The sequence below is a fragment of the Orbicella faveolata genome, unplaced genomic scaffold, assembly GCF_042242905.1.
Source record: "Orbicella faveolata isolate gen_17 unplaced genomic scaffold, um_ofav_v1 contig_3, whole genome shotgun sequence".
In the NCBI taxonomy this organism is placed as follows: domain Eukaryota; kingdom Metazoa; phylum Cnidaria; class Anthozoa; order Scleractinia; family Merulinidae; genus Orbicella; species Orbicella faveolata.
The window spans coordinates 15,508,595-15,528,198 of record NW_028301558.1 but is presented as its reverse complement, the minus strand read 5'-3'; the positions used below and the strand labels follow the sequence as shown (position 1 = coordinate 15,528,198).

Sequence of the window (19,604 nt, the reverse complement as noted above, 5' to 3'; positions counted from 1 at the left end):
GGTTTTCTTTCGCGTCACGCACGACGGACTAAGCGAAAGAGGGACTACTCGTAGTCTAAGCGCTTCTCGAACAATGAAGATAAGCTATAAATGGCTAAGGAAAGCTATGAATTCTATGCATGAGAACTTAATTTTAGCTGCCTTGAAAACAAATAACTTACGTCAAAATGGATTCATTCGTCGTATCTTTGGGAATGGCCCATTCCATTTTTTATCCGTCCCCCCTCCTACTGAGGACCTAGGAAATCTGACGGGGAGGCGAGGAGTCTTTAAAGGCCGTTTCTGTTGGGGTAACTGTGTCAGCACGTTTGATCGTTTAATAATTTTTGAAGGGGGAAGTGTGTCGGCACTTTGATCTTCCTTTCTTAGGGGGTCAAAAGTTTACTTTTCTGAGGGGGTGAAATTGAAAGCTCCTCAATACGGGGGATGCGGATATTAAATGGAATGGCCCAATTACTAGTTGAATTACTATGTGAAGAATAGTCCGTCTATATCACCGAAAGCTCTCCGCTCCTATGAATTTCGAAGGTCGTTTGGCCCACATGGAAGCGATGGTAGTCACTCTCGAATGGGGAGCGCCAAATTGCAGTGCTCTGGTCAAAGATATCGGAGGCTTAAACCACATTAACAGTTTTAAAACGTTGACCATTGACTTTCTCAGACTTAAAAATGGGTGTGACACGTACAGTGAGAGTAAGCCCCGTCGAGTTGAACATCAGGAATTGATGTCCCTTTACATAACTTTGCTTCGACAAAATGCCCTTCTCTCGTCCAGCTCTGCGATGTAGCTTCTACGCGACTCGTCGACTCGAGAAAAACATGCTTCTTTACGATTGACACTTTCTACCCCAGGTCCGGGGACTTTCCCCAAAGCCAATAAAGCGTTACGTTGTTGAGAAGCAGACTTTCAAAAGTAATTCAAAAGTCCTTTCTCCGTTTGTCACTTCGTAGCAAGTCTTCACTGTGTCGCACAACGTGAATGGCGTGCCTTGCGTTTTTATACTTTACCTGTTATGTAAATATGTAAGAATTGAGAAGGAGCACCAGGGAGGAGAATGATGTTTCAATAATCAGCGGTCAAAACCATGTCATGCGCGTCAGAGCCAAGAGACACATGGAGTAAAGGCAACATGGCGGGTTTTACGAAAATACTACACTGACCTGTCGTCCCAGTGGATTTATTCAGTTAACCAAGAAGAAATACTAATACAATAAGGAAAGATTAAATTCTTGTCAATCATGTCGTCGAGTTTTGGCGATTTGCTGCAACAGGCAGAGCAACTGACGGCCGACATGGATAGTGGCTGGGAACTCCCGCGTGTAGAGAGAAATCTTCACCAACTCGCCGAGGCTGGGCAGAGATTGTGGTCTCAAACTACGGGAACTGCTGGAGATAATGCTCAGGTCAAGGCGTAAGTACGGTCATTGTGTGGTACTAAATTACGTTATAAGCCAGCAAATACCGCAGTTATTAAGATTAAAGCTTGTAATGTATGTAAGGTTAAACTTGTAAATGCCAGGCTGACTTAGAGTGATACATGTAGTTGTCAGAATTTAGAGAAACAGTAACAAAGTGCGTTTATTTGTGTTCTGGAAGGAGCGAGATTGTCATCTATCAAATTTTCTGTGGTTGATTTACATGCACATGTTAAGCACTTGATGACTGGCCCCACGGGAAACAGTGAGCTTTGTTTTCCCAACACCCCCAATAATAGGCCCTTTGCAGCTGGGGTCACGTGACCAAATTTTTTCGAGAAAATTTTCATATTATGGGCTATGACTTGAAGAATGCCAGAAATGGAAAGAGCGCATCGAAAATACCAAAATGGCCAAGTTTGACGCCCCTGGCATTAAAGAGTAAGTTTATATGACAGGTTGATTTTTCGGAAAATTTAAAGGATTTGTTAGGAAAATGTTGCTGGAGAGCAAGGCCTTGCTCTCCAACAACTTTTTCCATACAAATCTTCTTATTCTTTTAAATATTCAGACCGTCATAAAATCTCATTCCTTAATGATGGGGGCCTCAAACTTGACCATTTTGATATTTTCGACATGCTTTTTCCATTTCTGGCATTTGTTAAGTTATAACCCATAATTTTATGAAAAGTAGGTCACGTGATGGCTTAGCTGCAAAGGGCCTATTTTATTCACTGTTTCCCGCAGGCCAGTCACTAAGAGTTTTGTTATATCTCCCAACTCAAAAATGAAAAAAAGAAAACTGCAAAAAAATTGTTTGCCACAGTTTCAAGGAGCACAACCTGATCATGTGCAAGTCAAAAGTTCAAGTCATTGTTACCCTTGGGAGTTGGTGTGTTTTGTTTGCCCTAGGGAGTTAGTGAGCTTTGACCAACAACATGTGACACGATTTGGAAAATGTATTTGAGTTGGCAGGTAAAAAATATGGTTTGACACCCTCCCTCCCCTACAAAATAAAAATGGTAAGACATGCCTTCATCATACATGTATGTAATAACACTGCCAGTGAAACAGGAAATAAAGTTGGCAGGAAAAACAAACTGTAGGATCACAATCATCAGTGTTATATACAGGCAAAATTGTTGGTACATTGTACTAGTTTATTAATCTGTTTTATCACAGTTCCATTCTGCTGGGTACCAAAGGCTTTGATGTCCCACGGCTGTCAGAAAAACTGGATCGTCTGGACACAGCTAAGACGTTTGAGCCTCTTGAGCCTGTTAGAGAGACTGACATTCAGGTAAATGTGTGTTGTCCAAAGTATACATAGTGGTTTGAATCCCTCTCCTCTTCTACCTAGCTTTATAGTTCCCTTTATGAACTTGAACTTTATAAAATTCCCCTCCCCCCAGCATGAAAGCAACAATCCTTTTGGTGTGTATGTATGAAAAGATATTTGTAAGAACCACCCATTAGCTTGGAAGGTAAAAGTCCTTGGTAGTTTGGCTTAAAGGTGTGAAATTTCTTTCAGGGTTTTCTTCGAAATGAGAGGGAAAATGCTATCTTAGCTGCTATAGAGGAAGCTCGAAAAAATGTAAGTTCCAACACAGGCAGCCCAAGCACAAGATCAGAGGAAATAATTAATGTAAATGAAACATATGAATGTGACTCTTGCCTTTGAGCGGTGTTGTGTTACAAAGATGCGATTTACAAGGGTTTGTATGGGAACTTTACAGGTTTGCTTTAAATACCTAAAATTTAATGTTCTGTGAATAAAACTGACTTACCTTTCCTGTCGTATTCTTTGTTGTTTCACAGTGTTTGAGGCCGTTTTGAAGCGTTTTCAGCAAGTTAGCGCTGGTGGTGGTGTCCCACTAGAAAAAAACACAAGGCTGGCTGGCTCAGAATTGAACCATCATACTGCAAAGGCCAAAATATTCCTGAGGAATGGACGGAGCCGATTCAAATCACAATCAGCTGAAGTGTGAATACCTCGCTTCCCAGTCCGTCGGTGGCTGGTTCACAAATCTCAATGCAACGGCCTGAAAATCGCTCCTTTATCAGCTCAAATCTGCCTCTCTCGCTGCTGCATCATGCGTATAGCCAACGGTGAGGATACCAGATTTGAAAATCGTCAGATTTCACCGGATACTGCTAATGCTTTATGGGTTATTTGAAACCCTGCGAAAAGCCACGAACGCATTCAGAGCATATGTGTCATATTTGATGCAGTGTACCCTCGCACGGTTTTGATATGCATTTTGGCAATAGTTCCGTCCCACCCCGACCAAGTGCTGTTTTTGTTGAGCGGACGCGGTCACTAAGCTTCAATTTTCAAATCTGGTATCCTTACCATTGGCTATACGCATGATGCAGCAGCGAGAGAGGCAGATTTGAGCTGATAAAGGAGCGATTTTCAGGCCGTTGCAATGAGATTTGTGAACCAGCGACTGACGGACTGGGAAGTGAGGTATTCACGCTTTGGCTGATCGTGATTTGAATCGGCTCTGTCCATTCCTCAAGAATATTTTGGCCTTTGCAGTACGATGGTTCAATTCTGAGCCAGCCAACCTTGTGTTTTTTTCTAGTGGAACACCACCACCAGCGCTAACTCGCTGAAAACGCTTCAAAATGGCCTCAAACACCGTGAAACAACAAAGAATAGGACAGGAAAGCAAGGTAAGTCAGTTTTATTCACAGAACATTAAATTTTAGGTATTTAAAGCAAACCCATAAAGTTCCAGTACAAACCCTTGTAAATCGCATCTTTGTAACACAACACCACTTGAAGGCAAGAGTCACGTTTTCATACGTTTCTTTTACATTAATTATTTCCTCTCATCTCGCGCTTGGGCCGCCTGTGGTTCCAATAACCATTCATTGCAGAGCTCTGGTGGCCCAAAGGGTTGCCAAGTGGTGCCCATAACTATAGGAACAGCACCACATGCATGCATGCAAATAGAAAACCATGCAACTCTTTTTTGATGGTTAATATGGCTAGCGGCGTGGATTGTAGGTGTATGTGTCCAATGATGATGACAACGTTGCACAACATGGCGGCCATATTCCATCTTATAGGAAATACAGCCTTGGTTTACAGCATATATCTTTGATATTGGATATCTATTTTATGGTCAAGTGACACCTGCCAAAACAAGGTATCTGCTGACCAGTACCATGTGACCACATTGCAGGCTCAAGTTTTGAGCTCGTGTGACGCGTTTTTTCTTTTATTGAGTTAACCTCGGACTAAGTACTGGCTCTTCCATTGGATCACAGGCTCAAATTAGGTTAATTTACTGTAATCAGTGTCATGTTGTTCGGAACTAAGGTGGTTAACGCTAACCCAAGATGAAAAGCTAACACCAAAGTATAAATATTTATTGTCTAAACATATTTTTCTTTGCTTATGTTTTGTGTAGTTTGAGATTATTTAAACTCACAAGGCCAAACAGTGTAAACAGAAAACCTCACCGCAATGTCAAAAAAACTCAAATGAAAATTCTCAATCATCCTGGGTTACCTTAGTCAGGCATTGAACAACCTCCGCTTTTAGGCTTAGCTAAATCTATATATAATTTATTCAGGTATACATAAAGCATGCCAAGTGTATTTAGCCATTGTTACAATGCAGTGTTGTTTAGAATCTCTGATAGTATAGGTTGTACATTTTAAACTGATGCTAGTATTCATTGTATATATACCACTTTATGCAATTAGACATTTAACCAGGCTGAGAGGCATCAATGGTCCTGTATGGAGAATGAATGGGAAAAAGAGAAAGAGAAAATTCTAAATTCGCTGCTGGGAGCTGGACAGGAGACATTAGACTTCTCTGCAGAGGCTGAGGTTTGAATTAAAATCAACTTCTTTGTGAACGCAAATAGTTTCAAAGGTGCGACATAAGCATGCTATTGTTTGAGTAGAGAATAACGTATACAGTCTTAATAACCCCCGTTCAAAGTAGTAACATAATGACATGCATGTAACAACGTAAGCATGGCAACATAAGAAGGACATTATTTGTTATGTTTGCAGTGTGAACATCCTAAGATAATGACATAATAGCAACATAATATGAATGTAACTACATAAAGAAAAAAAGATCTTTTCCTTATGTCTTTACGTTGATCATAATCGATTATGTTATTATGTCATTTTTGTCGTTATGTCACTAGTATGAACCAGGCCGTACTGCCAACTTCCCACTTTAGAGGATACTTAAATTGGTTTTCAAATTAATTTTTATAATGCGAGCGGTTATAGTTTTTGTTAATTTTATACCTATGTATATTTAGGTATTCACCACCAGTTCATTAAATTTACAAGGAAGAAGTGCCCTTGATGCTACTGAACTGGCTTATGCCAGACAGGTAAGACTGAAAATGAATATTAAGATTTTCACAGTTAAAGTGGTACTGTGACGAAAATCACATCTTTCCTATCTAAGACATTTTAAAACATAACCAAGTAGTCTGCATGAGAAGAAAAATGCTGTTTACTATTTTCAAATATCTCTTTTTGTTCCAGAGATATTCAAGTTTTTAAAATATACAAATTAGCCAAGTGATGATGTCACACACTCAGCCAAATATGGATCAAATATTATGAAGAAAGATATCTCGACCAATTTGTATCAGAAGTGTTTGATTCTTTGCAGTAAGATTCTACTAAACGTGCTACACAATACAAGATGAACAGTTTTGTTACCATGGCAACATACTGGGTTCCAGACCTCCCCACTACTAAAGGTTTTTCTGGCCAACTTTGGTCTTCCATTTTGATATTTGCTAATGGTGCCTCATATGCATGATTCAGCAAGCATATAAATATGTTAGCTTGAGTTCGTGGCCTCATTTAATGTTTTTCGACCTGAAAATCACTAACATATTGATATCAAGTGGGTGGGGACTGGAAAAGAGTCAGTTGCCTTGGGAACAGAATTTTCATAGTAGTAGGTGTGTTGCCTGTAGAACTATTAGCCTACCAAGTTTCAATGGTCTGTGCTGCAAATTGACCGAGATACATGTAGCTCTATTCATAGACTTGATATAATACTGGGTTGAGTGTATGACATCATCAGTCATCTTATTTGCATATTTCACACATTTTTCAAACTTAAATATCTCCAGAACTAATGCAGATATTTGCAAATGGTAAATGGCGTTTTTATTCTTTCATGGAATTCTATGTGATACACCTAAAAAATCAAGGGGTAAAAATTTGATCATAGTACCTGATTTTAATTAGTTGAATGTATATTAAGTTTGTTGTTGTTATTTTTGTTGATCTTTGAATGGTTTACAGGTTTACATCCATAATGAAGCTCTGATTCAGTCAGCAAGGCACAACATAGTGGATGGATTCCTTGAAATGACAGACAGATTTGGAGATCCGGTGAATGTCAATTAAATGTTGATCACTGTTAAGGATGAGCATACATGTTTTTAAAAGTTGCAGAACCTATTTTATATTGTAGACTGCCTCCTGTCTTCTCTTGTCTGACTAAACTCTGCTTTATTTCTTGCTTGTAATGTGTTATGACCTTTTGATTGTGTTGTTTTTTGTTGTTACTTTGTTCTTTTTTCACAGATCATCAAGGATATGTGGATCTTTATCAAAGACCTGGGAGAAGAACTACAACATTCTCATGGTTCCTCTCAGGTCCAGACAGAGAAAGTTCGGTGAGAGTCTTACCCAATGACATTAACATTAGCAGTGTGACTATCACCTTAAAGCAGATTCAGCATTGCTGCATGTACAGGTGTACAGTGCCAAAGCCTACATTGGCTACAGCAGATAAAAACAGTGGAGGTCACTTATAATTTGTAAATTTATGTAAATTTATGTTCGTTTGTGACTGGATTGGAGCCATGACTATCATTAGCCCAGCAATCAAAGACCTTAATCTTATTGGCATTACCTGCTTCACATTGTTTGGATAAAGTGTTCATATACTAAGATAATATTAAGTATTTAAGTTTGAAAAATTACTAATTAATGATAATAAATAATAAGAATAATGTAATTCAGACTTACTCCTATTGTTGCTTCTTTGCTTGTTTTTTGTCACAGGTTTTCCCTTGATTTTCAAATGGCATTTATTCAAATGGCAAGAATTTTCTTAGAAAAAAGGTATGAATTACAATTTTCATTTTGTGTAAGTTGCACTTTTTATTTTTTCATAGCAGAGGAAATAATTTTACAAGTACATTAGGTTGTTTTCGGGTTATGATTGTGTGACTGTGTGTGTCTTGTTTGGCATTTAAATATCATCACTGTGATTTAGTTATTTGCAGTTTTTACCATCTAATAAATCCACTGACAGCAAGAATTGTTTCAGAAAATTAATCCTTACTAATTTTTCAAGTTGACTACAGTACGTGTATGACATTAAAATAATATAATTGGAGTATTTGAAGTGTTATGAAACATCCAGTAACAGAGCATCTCTTTTATGGGAACCAAAGCAAAGTAAAACACTCTTTTGTACCATAATTTTCTGCATCTCCAGGTACAAAAATTTTGTCCAGGATACAGTCTATGACAACCTGCATCAAGCAAAGTTAGGAGGAGTGCCAGGCACTTTTCACCTGGTCAAGAGCTTTCTGAAGATTAAACTTCCAACTGTTGTCCAAGGATTAGAGGTACAGCTGTAAATTTTTACCTGCGTATGTGTGTGACACCCAGCCAGTTGAACCTTACAGAGTAATGAACAGGATGAATTCCGGTTCCTCGAAATCATAACAAAATGACACCTAGGTATCCGACAGACATTTTTAAGGACTGCGCTTTAATAGCAGTAACTTCTTTGTCTTTTAAAGATTAACTTCATTTGTAGCTACATTTTTGTACTATTGCGATAGAAAACTGATGTGGCCAGCTATTTCACCTTGGTCTTTTTAGCTCTCCTGATGCCATGGGGCACATGACAGTTCAAACTTGGTCTGGATGTTAGAGAATAACATCCAGACCAAGGTAATCAATCTCATTATTATGTTCATTTTCCTCTCATTGTTTTCATTTTGACTTACCTAATACAGCAACACTTGGAAATGCACAGTAAATCTCAAATGCACATACAACTCTTAATGTCAGCTTTCCTGTTTCACTCACATGGTCACTAAAGGTAAAATTCATGTTGTTGTTGTTAACAGGATGGGGATGTTGATGGTTCCCCATTATGGCCTTTGATTTACTATTGCCTGCGATGTGGGGACCCAAAGGCAGCTTTACAGGCAGTTCAGTATGTGCCGTAAGTAGAAATCATATTGAAGCATTGTGTTAACCATTATGTTATATTATAAAATAATTAAGTCAATTCCAAATCTTTCATCCTTTTACATTAGTATTAAGCAGTGTAGCATTGGTGATCAAAATGTGACAGAATACAACAACATCAGTAACATCCTGTAAGTTTCAGTTACATATTCGGTGTTAAATGTTACTCATTTTGTTATATTCAGACAGCATTTGGGAGAATTCAGAGACTTTTTTGCTGAGTACATGAACAGCAAAGAGAGAAGGTCAGTGATCCAACTACATGTGTATGTTCATCGGAGTAATTTAATGCACAAATCAAGTACAAAATTATTCCATGTTAATTGTGGTCTTTCCAGTTCTCCTGACAATTTGTAACCCAAACACAGCTCAGCCTTATTTTCAGAAGTGAAAAAAAATAACATTTGAATAATAAATTTATTAACCATCAGGTATTTCATCCCACCCTATGGGATTTTCAAACTGGAGCTGCACTCAAGAGAATGTACTGTAACACTACACACAAAATGTCTCAAGATGGAACAATTTTATTTTAGGCATGTGTTAAGTACAATACAGAGTGATGCAATTATGATCATAACATACATTTATTGTGATTATCATTGTCCTCAGACTGAGTCCCAGCTCAGAAAGTAAACTTCGTCTTCAGTACAGGCGATCTATCCGTACCAGCCAAGATCCTTTTAAAAAGTAAGTTGTGCTACTCAACATTTCCACTGAGGAGGAAATGTCAGTTCTTCTTTACTGATTGCAAATTCATTTCCTTGTTAAAGGCTGGCACCGATAATTCTTTGGTACACTAAGTCAACAACACAAAGTCTGATATAATTATTGTCTCTTGCAATATGCATGTAGTTGACACTATTTAGCTGTCTATGTGTTGCAAGGATCACATTTTGTTACTCTTTGAATTGATGTTATTTTTCATGTGGTTTTTTTTTTTCGTGATTGGCAGGGCAGTGTACTGTTTGATTGGTCACTGTGATGTGATGCTGGATTCTCATCAGGAAGTTGCTAACAAAACTGAAGATTACTTGTGGGTAAAGGTATGCATGGATACTGTGATACATGTACACATGTAGAATTTCTAAATGATCTTTTAAAATAAAGTGCGATCAAGTGGACACCTTAGTGACCAGACAAAGTATTCACTGAGGAGGAGTGTCTTCTAATGAGATATTAGAGTGTGCATGAGTGACAAGGTGTCTTTGATTTGATTTTCAACCGTAAGACAGTTACTGTGAAACTATCATGGATTAGCGTTCAAGATCTTGTCCCAGAAAGGTTACACTGACTGTGTACTGATGTCTAGTTAAAATATTGGGACATTTTGATTTGGCTAATGCTGAAAAACCTTGTCTCGTGATCAGTCGATACTTATATGGCCACCTTACTTAAACTTTTTACAGCCGGCTTAACTGCCTGAACAACAGTTCATGTCTCTAGACAATCCAATATAGCCTTGGCAGATTAGTCGATCTGTTATCTGGGGGGGGGGGGGGGGGGGGGGGAGTCCATTCATTCCCCCAACCTCAAAAAATAAAATAAAATAAAATTTTAAAAAGCTAAGCATGATTAACCAATTAAAAATAAGATTAATACAATAATTTCATCTCTTACAGTACATGCACTTTCCTCAAATGTTCTTTCAAAACAGAAAAGAATCCACCATGCCAACTACAAAATCCACTAGCCCTCTCTGCACACTGCCATTGTATATTTTACAAATTTTCTCAATGTTATGATTTTGAAGCTCAATCAAGTGACTGTGGGTGATGAAGAAGGAAGCCATGACAGCCTTACATTCCAACAGCTACAGACCATGTTACTGGAACAGTTTGGTGAGAATTTTTTTTCTTTTTGTGGCTTTCAACTTCAAGAAATAATCTTGTTACAATTAAGTGCTTTTTTATAAGCTTCATGTGCCAGATATAAAACAGTTTGATTTTTCTATAAGTTATGATTTGGATGTACATGCATGTGGTTGTTGTCTTGTGGCAGGAATTCATTTCTGTGAGTGACTATTTTTTCATACCTTCTTTTATAATATAGATACATGTAGGACCCTGTGCACATTCTGATTGGTCAAAAACCCATGTTTTATCAGAGTATAAAACATAGAAAAAGCGTGTTTTATTCTTTTTCTCCACATTACCTCTGTATGATGAAGCAAATGATGAAGCCTTAACCGTGTATTACATGTACACTGTGATAAAATGCGACGGGCATTTGAGGACAAGGGGGAAATGTTGAAAACACAAGCCGCAGGCGAGTGTTTTCTACATTTCTTGAGTGTTCTCAAATGTCCAGAGTGTTTTTATCACAGTGTAATACACAGCTTAGGCTTTCTTATTTGTTAAATAATTTTTTATGTTTTGTGTATTTTTATTGGTAGGTATATACAGTTTATTTGTAGCTCTTTTCTGAATTGCTGGGTATTTTTTATAGGTGAGGCTCACTTTAACGCATATCAGAAACCTTTGTTGTACTTTCAAGTTCTGTTTTTAACAGGCCAGTTTGAAGCAGTAAGTTAACATCAAACCAGTAATCTCAAATTTATTATGTAATAATTATTTTTATAGTGGACTGTAATTGTAGTTGCTGAATGAGGAAATAAGTAATATTAGATGAGTAATAATAGATGAAAGACAATATTATTTTATTGCAAAATGACTTAAAGAAGTGTAATGCAGTATAACACAAGGAAAATGTCCGAAGTAATTCTGTAAATGATTGTATCTTTTGACAGGCCATCGAGTTCTTATCCCGTGTCGAGACCTTCAGGAGTCATGCTGTGCACTTTGCCATTGCACTTTTTAAGATGCATCTTCTCCTGTTACCAGATTCAATCCAAGCTCAGCTTTGTAAGTACATGTATTTTGTTACTTGTCCTGTTTTGGGGGGTTCTTTAGATAGGCAGCCTGCTTTTCTCTATTTCAGTTTTAGTAAGGCTGTGGTCTAAGAGAAATTTCGAGGAGTCCAAAGGTTCTTAACTATGAAATCCTGGGTGCCCAGCACTTAAGCTTATATGAGAAAGTGAGTTTTTCCAGTCATTCAAAGGCAAAAGTTAGTCGCCTGTGCACCTGGGCACTTCTAGGGTACACCCCTGGTTGTAGCCATATGTTATTTTCCACACATTCAAGACTTTAACAATGCAATGTGCAAATTGGTCATCCTTTTTCTGCTCAGTTTATCATTACTTCTTTGCTGTTTTCTACCTTGATAGACCATTGTTTGATTTTTCTGTGAGTTTGAAGGCCAATTGTTTTTTTTTACGTAAAGACTGTACAGTTAACAAATATGGTTGGTATATATGGTAACAGAGCCCACGTAAGGACCAACCTAAGCTAGTAATATACTACCCACATTCACTGAACACACTTTAGCTTCCTTGATTTACAATGTAGTTCATGACAGTCTGCAATGTGATCTAACAGGTCAAATATGGACCGCATTTGACAAACAGCTGAAACTGTTTGTTATGGTGGCCAAAACTTTTAATGATGGTAATGTTTGTGTTCACTACAGTGACACCTTTCTCTGGAGATCCTCCACCCAGTAGAAGATTGAACTTTGCTCGACTGATCATGTCTTATACTCGGAAATTTGAGGTTACAGATCCTCGAGAGGCTCTGCAATATTTTTTCTTGTTGAGGTAGACTGAAGTGAGAATCAAGCTGTTCTTGCTGTTCTTAATATGTACATAATTTAATATTTAATAGACATTTGAGTATGTGTAGCAACCTCTATGCCATAAAAAGTCTGGTACATGACTGTACCAATATACATGCACAGGAGAAAGGTTGTCCCACAGCATCATATTTAAGCGAATGCTGAAAGGTATTATGGCTAGTGATAGTTAGCCACTGCTTGATGAACGTTTGCTGTGTTTCACAGTGAAGGAAGGAGACACCAGGCACTTGGTTAGTCTTTCTATAGCATTTAAGATGGATTCCGCTCAAAGTTTGAGCTTTAAGTGCAAAAATTATTTACTAAAAATCAACTCATAGCACGGTAACTTTTGGAATACTATCTAAAACAACTCACTTTAGTTCACTTCTTTAAGTGACCACATGATTAAAGTCTCGAGCATTCTCAAGAAAGTTAATGTCAAACCTCATAAGAATGCTTAAAGTGTTTGTTGTTGTGTTTTCAACTAGAGCGAAACATCTGTTTGAAGTGAAATATAGATAACTTCAAGTTCAATTTTCTTTCATGGGGTCAGCCTGAGAGCTTAAGTCTATAAGTTCTTATTATATCTCTCAGGTAGTGTTTGTGCTGTGATTGGTCAGTTTAGCAGGCTGTATTCTACTGTGCGGCCTGCTAAAATTTAAAGCCGTTATTGTTGCCAAAATGTTTTGTGATTTATTGCCAAGTTTTCTTAACTTTTTTAGCAAGTAAAAGTTTAAAACTTTCTTTTACTTCTGAAATTGTATATTAAAACCGGCTAACGACGTAAGAGTCATTTAACAACAATTTCAAATTGACTCGTTTTGCTTTCGAGGTGCGTCAGAAATTTGAAGCCATTCCGCATGAGTAGAAATCGTTCCCGAACCCATCAGACACATGGTAGAGATATAATAAATATCTTACTAACCTCGTTTTCTTGGTCCGTACTGTAAGTTACGGAACCTCGTTTTTCCCCTTCGATTTATGGCCCCACGCTTTGCACTTGGGCCATAAATTGATGAGGAAAAAACTCGGTTTGTAACTTACAGTACGGCCCGCAAACGCGGTTAGTAAGATGTTTTTCTTAACTGTATTTAAAATAACACCATGCCATGAGGGTTTTTGGTAACTTAATTTTGGCCATTATTGCACGAATGTTCTGCAGAAATCATCTTAAACATTGTGAACTTCAATTGAGCAGTGGTAAACTACATTGTACCTGTCCACTACCCATGATACCTATTAGCACTGTTGCAGATGCTTTTATACCTCAGTAGTACAACCTTTTCAAAACTGATAATGGCTTGCTGCTACATAAAAAAGCTTTTCAGAAGCATAACACCATTCAAGGTCAGGGAAAAGTCAGGGAGTTTTGTATCAGGTCAGGAAATGTCTAAATGTTCAAAGTCAGTGAAAAGTCAGGTAACTTTATCTTCAGGTTGCTGCAAATTATTTTATTAGATGTTTTCATATAGTGTTCCAGTGGGTGGCAACCCCAATATCATTGACCATATATTGACAAGAGTAACATGAAGTATGCAGCTATACCTAAGTACTATTTTATGAACATTATATTAAACTTTGAGAGAAAGTAGGTGGACATTCAGCTCCAAATTATTGATGTTAGAGCTGCAGAAGTAGTTCAGTTATCCTTTGAAAGAGAATGGTTGCATTTGACAGATGTTGGTCACAGCTTACCAGTTCTTGATGATATCAGAGTCAAATCTCCCACAAATAAACACCCTCGGGAACTCAAAAGTGTCTGCCAGAAGGTTCCTGTATATGGCCGAGATCATGACTAGGTGTCCATCTAGTGGAAGTTAGCAAGGGTTGAAACTGTAGCCCCTATTAGGCCATATTATTTTATTCATCTTATTGAATTTTAGGGGAATGAATGGCCCACAGGGTGAAGACCTCTTTATGTCTTGTATAAGTGAACTGGTTTTGGAAACTAGAGAAGTAAGTTGGAAAAGGGAGGTTTACTAATTGCTTACTTTATTAATTGACTGACTTACTGACTTACCAACTGACCAACTAACCTACCAAACTACCCATCTGCTAACTGACGGACTGATGATTAGATGGATACGCAGATCAACAGTCATTTGTTTGTTCATTCATTCATTCATTCATTCCCTTTTGTGTTTTTTAAAGTTTGAAATGTTACTTGGCCGCCTAGAACCAGATGGAAAGAGAAAAGTAAGAAAATATGATCATTTTACATTAGTAGAAAAATGGCAGTTTACTTCTCTCTGTAAAATTTCATTTCATTTAAGTTTCATTAATAATTATTGTTCTTTTTGTTTTGTCTTAGCCTGGTTGCATTGACAAGTTTCACAAAGATACACTAAAGATAATTGAGCTTGTGGCCAAAGATTCTGCAGAGAAGGGTCTCTCTGAAGAGGCAGTCAAACTTTATGATCTAGCCAAGGTACATACAATGTGTATTCCTGTTTGTATTTATTCCACCATGATTTCCCCTTTCATCATGGGTTTGGTGCGTACTTCTATCACGCAACCTTTATGTATGTTAATATTACAGAATCATGAAAAAGCATTGGTAATCTTGAACAAGCTCTTGAGTCAGGTAAGCTTCTTCACCTCTATTTGCAAAGCTTGCAGCTGTCGAATATTAGTTAAGCTTTTTTATTTATAATTTAGACAATACTTTTCCATAATGTTGTTAACTTCTTTAGCAAGGACAATGTACAGTATGCAATTACAATGGTATATTCTTTGAACATTTCACCCACTGCCTCCACATGTGGTGAAAATGGTGCTTGTAGTGAAACTTCTGGGATAACATGGATTTAGTAAGATTGGGATTAGACTCATTTCCTCCTGGTCTCTTGCGTGCGGAGCTCCAGTTGTTCAAACGGTGGATAATGTTATCCACCAGATAACACACTATCTGGTGGACAGCATAGTTTGTTTTTTCAATGCTTATCCACTTGATAGCAATTTGTCCGGTGGATAGCATTATCCAGCCTTCAAACAACTGGGTCCAGATTCACAAGTCTCAGGTTAGTACACATCGTAAATTTTGTGCCTTCAAAGAAAGCCTCTAGGTACTTAAGATACAGTTATCCTGGCAAGGAGGGTGCAGCAGGTTAATTTGATAATTATTTTTTTCGTGTTCCCTTTTACTCAGGTGGTGTCAACATCCAGTGGTCTCCAGTCTCCAAGAGACAGACTTCAAACCTTGGCAGTGGACTTAGCACAGAGGTGTGTATTTATTTAGTTTGGTTGTAGATAATAATAGCTCTGGGATTTCAAGCCAATAATAATAATAATAATAATTTAATAACTTCTAGAGCACTATTTACATTCACTGATCAACAGCGCTTTACAACTTAAAATACTATTATTATATTTTTACTGCAGATTGCCATACTGTTGCCTTCTAACTTTTGTAACACAAACCATAGGACTAACAAATCAGATTGCAAGAATAGTGGGAGTCACACACAGATGTCAATTGTCAGAACACACCATTTCTAAAAACATTGTCACGTATTAATGCAAACTGAACATGAAAATCACAAACAGTCTTGAAATTTGAACAGCTTTCTGCCCATTATTTTGTGATTTGTTTATGCAAGCTCGAAACCTGTGAAATTTGTTTCATTACCTACAGAAAGTCATTGAGTCTATGTCATTGCAATTATCAAAATAATGAATTTTCTGTCATGAGGTGCACATTTATTTCTCCTTTAGATACAGAACTCTGGGTCACACAGCAAGCCAAAGTAGAACAAGCACATTTTTCTTGCTGTTGGATCTGATGCAGTTCTTTGACTTGTATCATGCTGGTCAGTTAGACACTGCTTTGGATGTAAGTGTTACTATAGAACTCTTATTTACAAGGATTTGTATTTGCCTTTATTTTCTATTGTTCTGTACGTTTACACTGGTAACATCAAAGCACTAATACAGCACATTGGTCAGGCAGTTACTGTACATGTAGATCTTGTAATGTCTTTGTAGGCAAGACACAGTTCTGTACTCTTGTAGTGACAGTGTCATTGCCAATGTTGCAGCTTTTCAGGGCAGACTTCATCTTCACCCTTTTAACAAGCCTACTGTCTGCCATGTAATATATCAAACAAGAGAGACTGTTTCATTGGGATATCCAAACACAGAGAAGAGAGTTGAAAATACGACGCACAGTGGAGTACATTTTATTTTTGATGAAATTTGAGGTGATTGGATAGCCGTTGAAACACTGTCTCAAGTGTTTGATATAATTATCTTCTCAGTCGAAACAAAAACTAAGGAGTAAATGGAGAACTAAAATCGTCAAAATCTATGCTAATTAAGAACAGTTATCCAAACCTACTTCAGGGTTCCCAGTTGTGATTTTCTTTGTTTTAACTTGATGAATTATGAATGAGTTTGAGAAGTTTGGTTGTGAACATAATATAGATTGACTAAGAGAAACTACACGTATCCCAAGTTAAGAGAGTGGTCATTATTAAATGAATGAAGTCCATTCGCATGGTTAATCTTCATTGCAGGTGATGCATAAGCTGAGACTAGTTCCACTTGGAAGTGAATCAGTGGAGGAGAGAGTGGCCGCCTTTAGACAATACAACGATGAAGTAAGGAATTGAAGTATATGCTTCTTTTAAGAGAAACACACTCAGCTCAGATTGTCCGTGGCTCTACCATCCTTTTAGTCACCATTCTCTTTAAAGCTCATCTGTTGTTGATGAGTTTAATGAGAAAAATTTGGGAGAGCAAGACAGTGTTGTTTATGGCAAATCCTTGCATGGTACATTTATGCTTAGAAGATCTCTTACTGTTTAGTTACTTGGAAAAGCATGTGCCTTCACTTAGTTATATTACATTTCCTTTATTGCATATTTGATACAGATTCGACGAAACTTACCAGATGTGCTTCTGGCAACGATGAACATTCTTTACACAAAGTATCGCAATACAAGGTCAGTAGACTTAATAAAAGGATTATCTTGTTTCATTTGTATCTTTTCTCTTCATTGTTGTAAGACATAGCAAATTGTTCAAATTTTTTTCTGTCCATTTGTTGTCTTCAGAGGGAGTACTCAGAGCCCCTTAATCGACAGACAAAGAGATGATGGTGGCCAAGAAAGGGTAAGGATGTTTGAGCAAAACATTTGTTAGACATGATATAAATAATATGTTTTTGGGATGAACACAGTTACCCACAAATTGAGGGATACCACAAAAATAAAACCTTTTAACTCTTTCACTCCCGGAAGTGATGGATTTGTAGATTCTCCTCACAATGCCAATACATTTTCAAGCAGATGGGTGATAAGAAAAAAGAAATTAATCAACTTTGAGATGTTGTTTTGAGTCACCAGTAAAATTAACACAACTAAATTCAAATGAAATTGTTAGCAGTCAATAAGGAGAATTTGCATTCAGATCTTGCGAACGAAAGGGTCTTGATTAATCTAGACAAACACCAAAAACAAAGATGTCTAATGGCTTGAGATGGAATGGGTAAGCCAAAGGAGATATTGTTTTGACGTTCCATCAAATTTTCTGAGCTAACATCGAAAGCAAAATATAACAGTCACTAAGGGGAAATGGTATTTCAGGACGTCTTAAGTTTCTTCACTGCACCTGCCACAGGTCATGAAAACGCCAAGGGATTATTTCATTCAGTGTCTGGTTAAGGAAATTCCAAACTGCATTCTCTTGTCAAAGTCGGGATTTCATTCAATCGTTCCTATTAGTGATACATGTAGTGAATGTTCTGGTCGGTGAAAAATTAGGGAAGTTTGGTGTTCTTCACCGATGGGACCATTTGAAAGCTACACAACCAGTAGTCACACTTGCATAGTACTGTGGATCTCTCCTAACCTACTGACTCCTGTGCCGGCCGTAACCGGCCGTGACGAGCGTTGGCCTTTGTTCCACTTCTGACGTCATCACCTTTTACCAAAATTAGCATCATCTATACTCAAGTTCTGCAGGAGGAAACGATCTTTCCAGTGATACCCAGATCAGAGTGATTGGCTCAATGGAGCCCGAGATATGCACGAAAATGCTCAGAAATTTGAGTGAAAAACTCGGAGCAAAATTTCCTGCAACTACACTTGGCTACTCCATGGTAAAAATTGCCCGTCTCGATGATGCTTTCTCAGAAAGTTTTGAATTGAAAGCAACCCCAGTAGAAGGTCAATCTGCCGCAAAAAGATAAGAAAAGGAGAAAAAGGAAAGGCGAAAAAACATTTTAAAAAACCGCCCATGCCCGAGCAAAAATGTCGTAAAATACGGTGCTAGTGGAAAGAAAGGTATACTGTCATGTTGCAAATGCCTTCTTGAGTAGATTAGAGCTAATTTGGCTTATATCCAGGTTGAAAATCTCCAAAATGTCCAAAAATGCGTTTTTGGCAAAAAGCTTCGGGAGTCAATGGGTTAAGTGAACGCCATTGGAGCCAGAAAGTGTTTAGCCGAATGGGTGTCCACTCATCAGAAATAAAAAAAAAATGTATTGTTTCTATGAGGCCAAGTATCCGCTTATTGTAGGTGTCAGTTAGCAAAGCTTAACACCTAATTTCTTTTCAGTATCGGGACATTTTGAGGCGCCAAGCCCGAGCCTTGATCACATTCGCGGGATTGATCCCGTACCGTCTTCCCGGAGACACGAACGCACGCCTCGTTCAGATGGAAGTCCTCATGAATTGAAGCATCCTACCAAGCCCCCCTCAGCTAACAAGCTGGTGCCCAGTTTCCTGGCAGTTTTTGAAGCGGGGAATGGTACGTCAAACGTCAACTGTAAGGTAAAATGACGTGAGCGAGTTCAGTCGCCTTCCATTACCGACGGTCCTCTCAGCCCTTTGGAACCAAGAGCATTCATTCTTTTTCTATTCCATCATAATTTACCTTCCCTGTAAAAAGGATTGATCTGAAACGTGGATAAGCGTGCAAGTATAAATGTTTACGGTACAAGTTCAGTTTATTGCAGACTGAAAACAAAATCGATTACATTTCTCATAGCAAAACAGTTTTGTAATTTTGACGATACTGTACAGTTTGTAGTCTTAATTGAATAAAAAGTATATATATGTTCTTGATTGTCTCGTATTGAATAACTTCATCAACCTTGCATTTACATTGGTAGTTAAAAGTTTACACCATCAAGTTTGCGGTCTCATGGTGACCCAGAGGAAGTTAGTTGGGGCGGAACGAGGTAAACTTGGCAAATATCCTAGCGGCAAGAGTTTTCAAGAACTGTTCCTCCA

At 37.8% G+C, this 19,604-nt stretch overlaps 1 protein-coding gene and 1 non-coding gene across 2 annotated transcripts; one reads left to right on the top strand and one right to left on the bottom strand.

Moving 5' to 3' along the window:
• Positions 1 to 680: 680 nt before the first annotated feature.
• LOC149106555 (RNase MRP) lies at positions 681 to 968 on the bottom strand. The gene has a single exon (XR_016210064.1).
• A 100-nt stretch (positions 969 to 1,068) lies between these two features.
• LOC110041912 (nuclear pore complex protein Nup93-like) lies at positions 1,069 to 19,431 on the top strand. Its single transcript, XM_020747238.2, has 27 exons — positions 1,069 to 1,412; positions 2,599 to 2,716; positions 2,948 to 3,010; positions 5,137 to 5,265; positions 5,715 to 5,789; positions 6,724 to 6,813; positions 7,009 to 7,100; positions 7,492 to 7,551; positions 7,931 to 8,063; positions 8,574 to 8,671; positions 8,883 to 8,942; positions 9,310 to 9,387; positions 9,653 to 9,743; positions 10,451 to 10,538; positions 11,146 to 11,222; positions 11,447 to 11,561; positions 12,226 to 12,352; positions 14,253 to 14,325; positions 14,521 to 14,565; positions 14,681 to 14,797; positions 14,909 to 14,953; positions 15,518 to 15,591; positions 16,084 to 16,201; positions 16,884 to 16,967; positions 17,242 to 17,312; positions 17,424 to 17,481; positions 18,928 to 19,431. Exons 1-27 carry the CDS (start codon positions 1,240 to 1,242, stop codon positions 19,045 to 19,047), a joined length of 2,472 nt encoding a protein of 823 aa, XP_020602897.2. The 5' UTR covers positions 1,069 to 1,239; the 3' UTR covers positions 19,048 to 19,431.
• Positions 19,432 to 19,604: the final 173 nt, after the last annotated feature.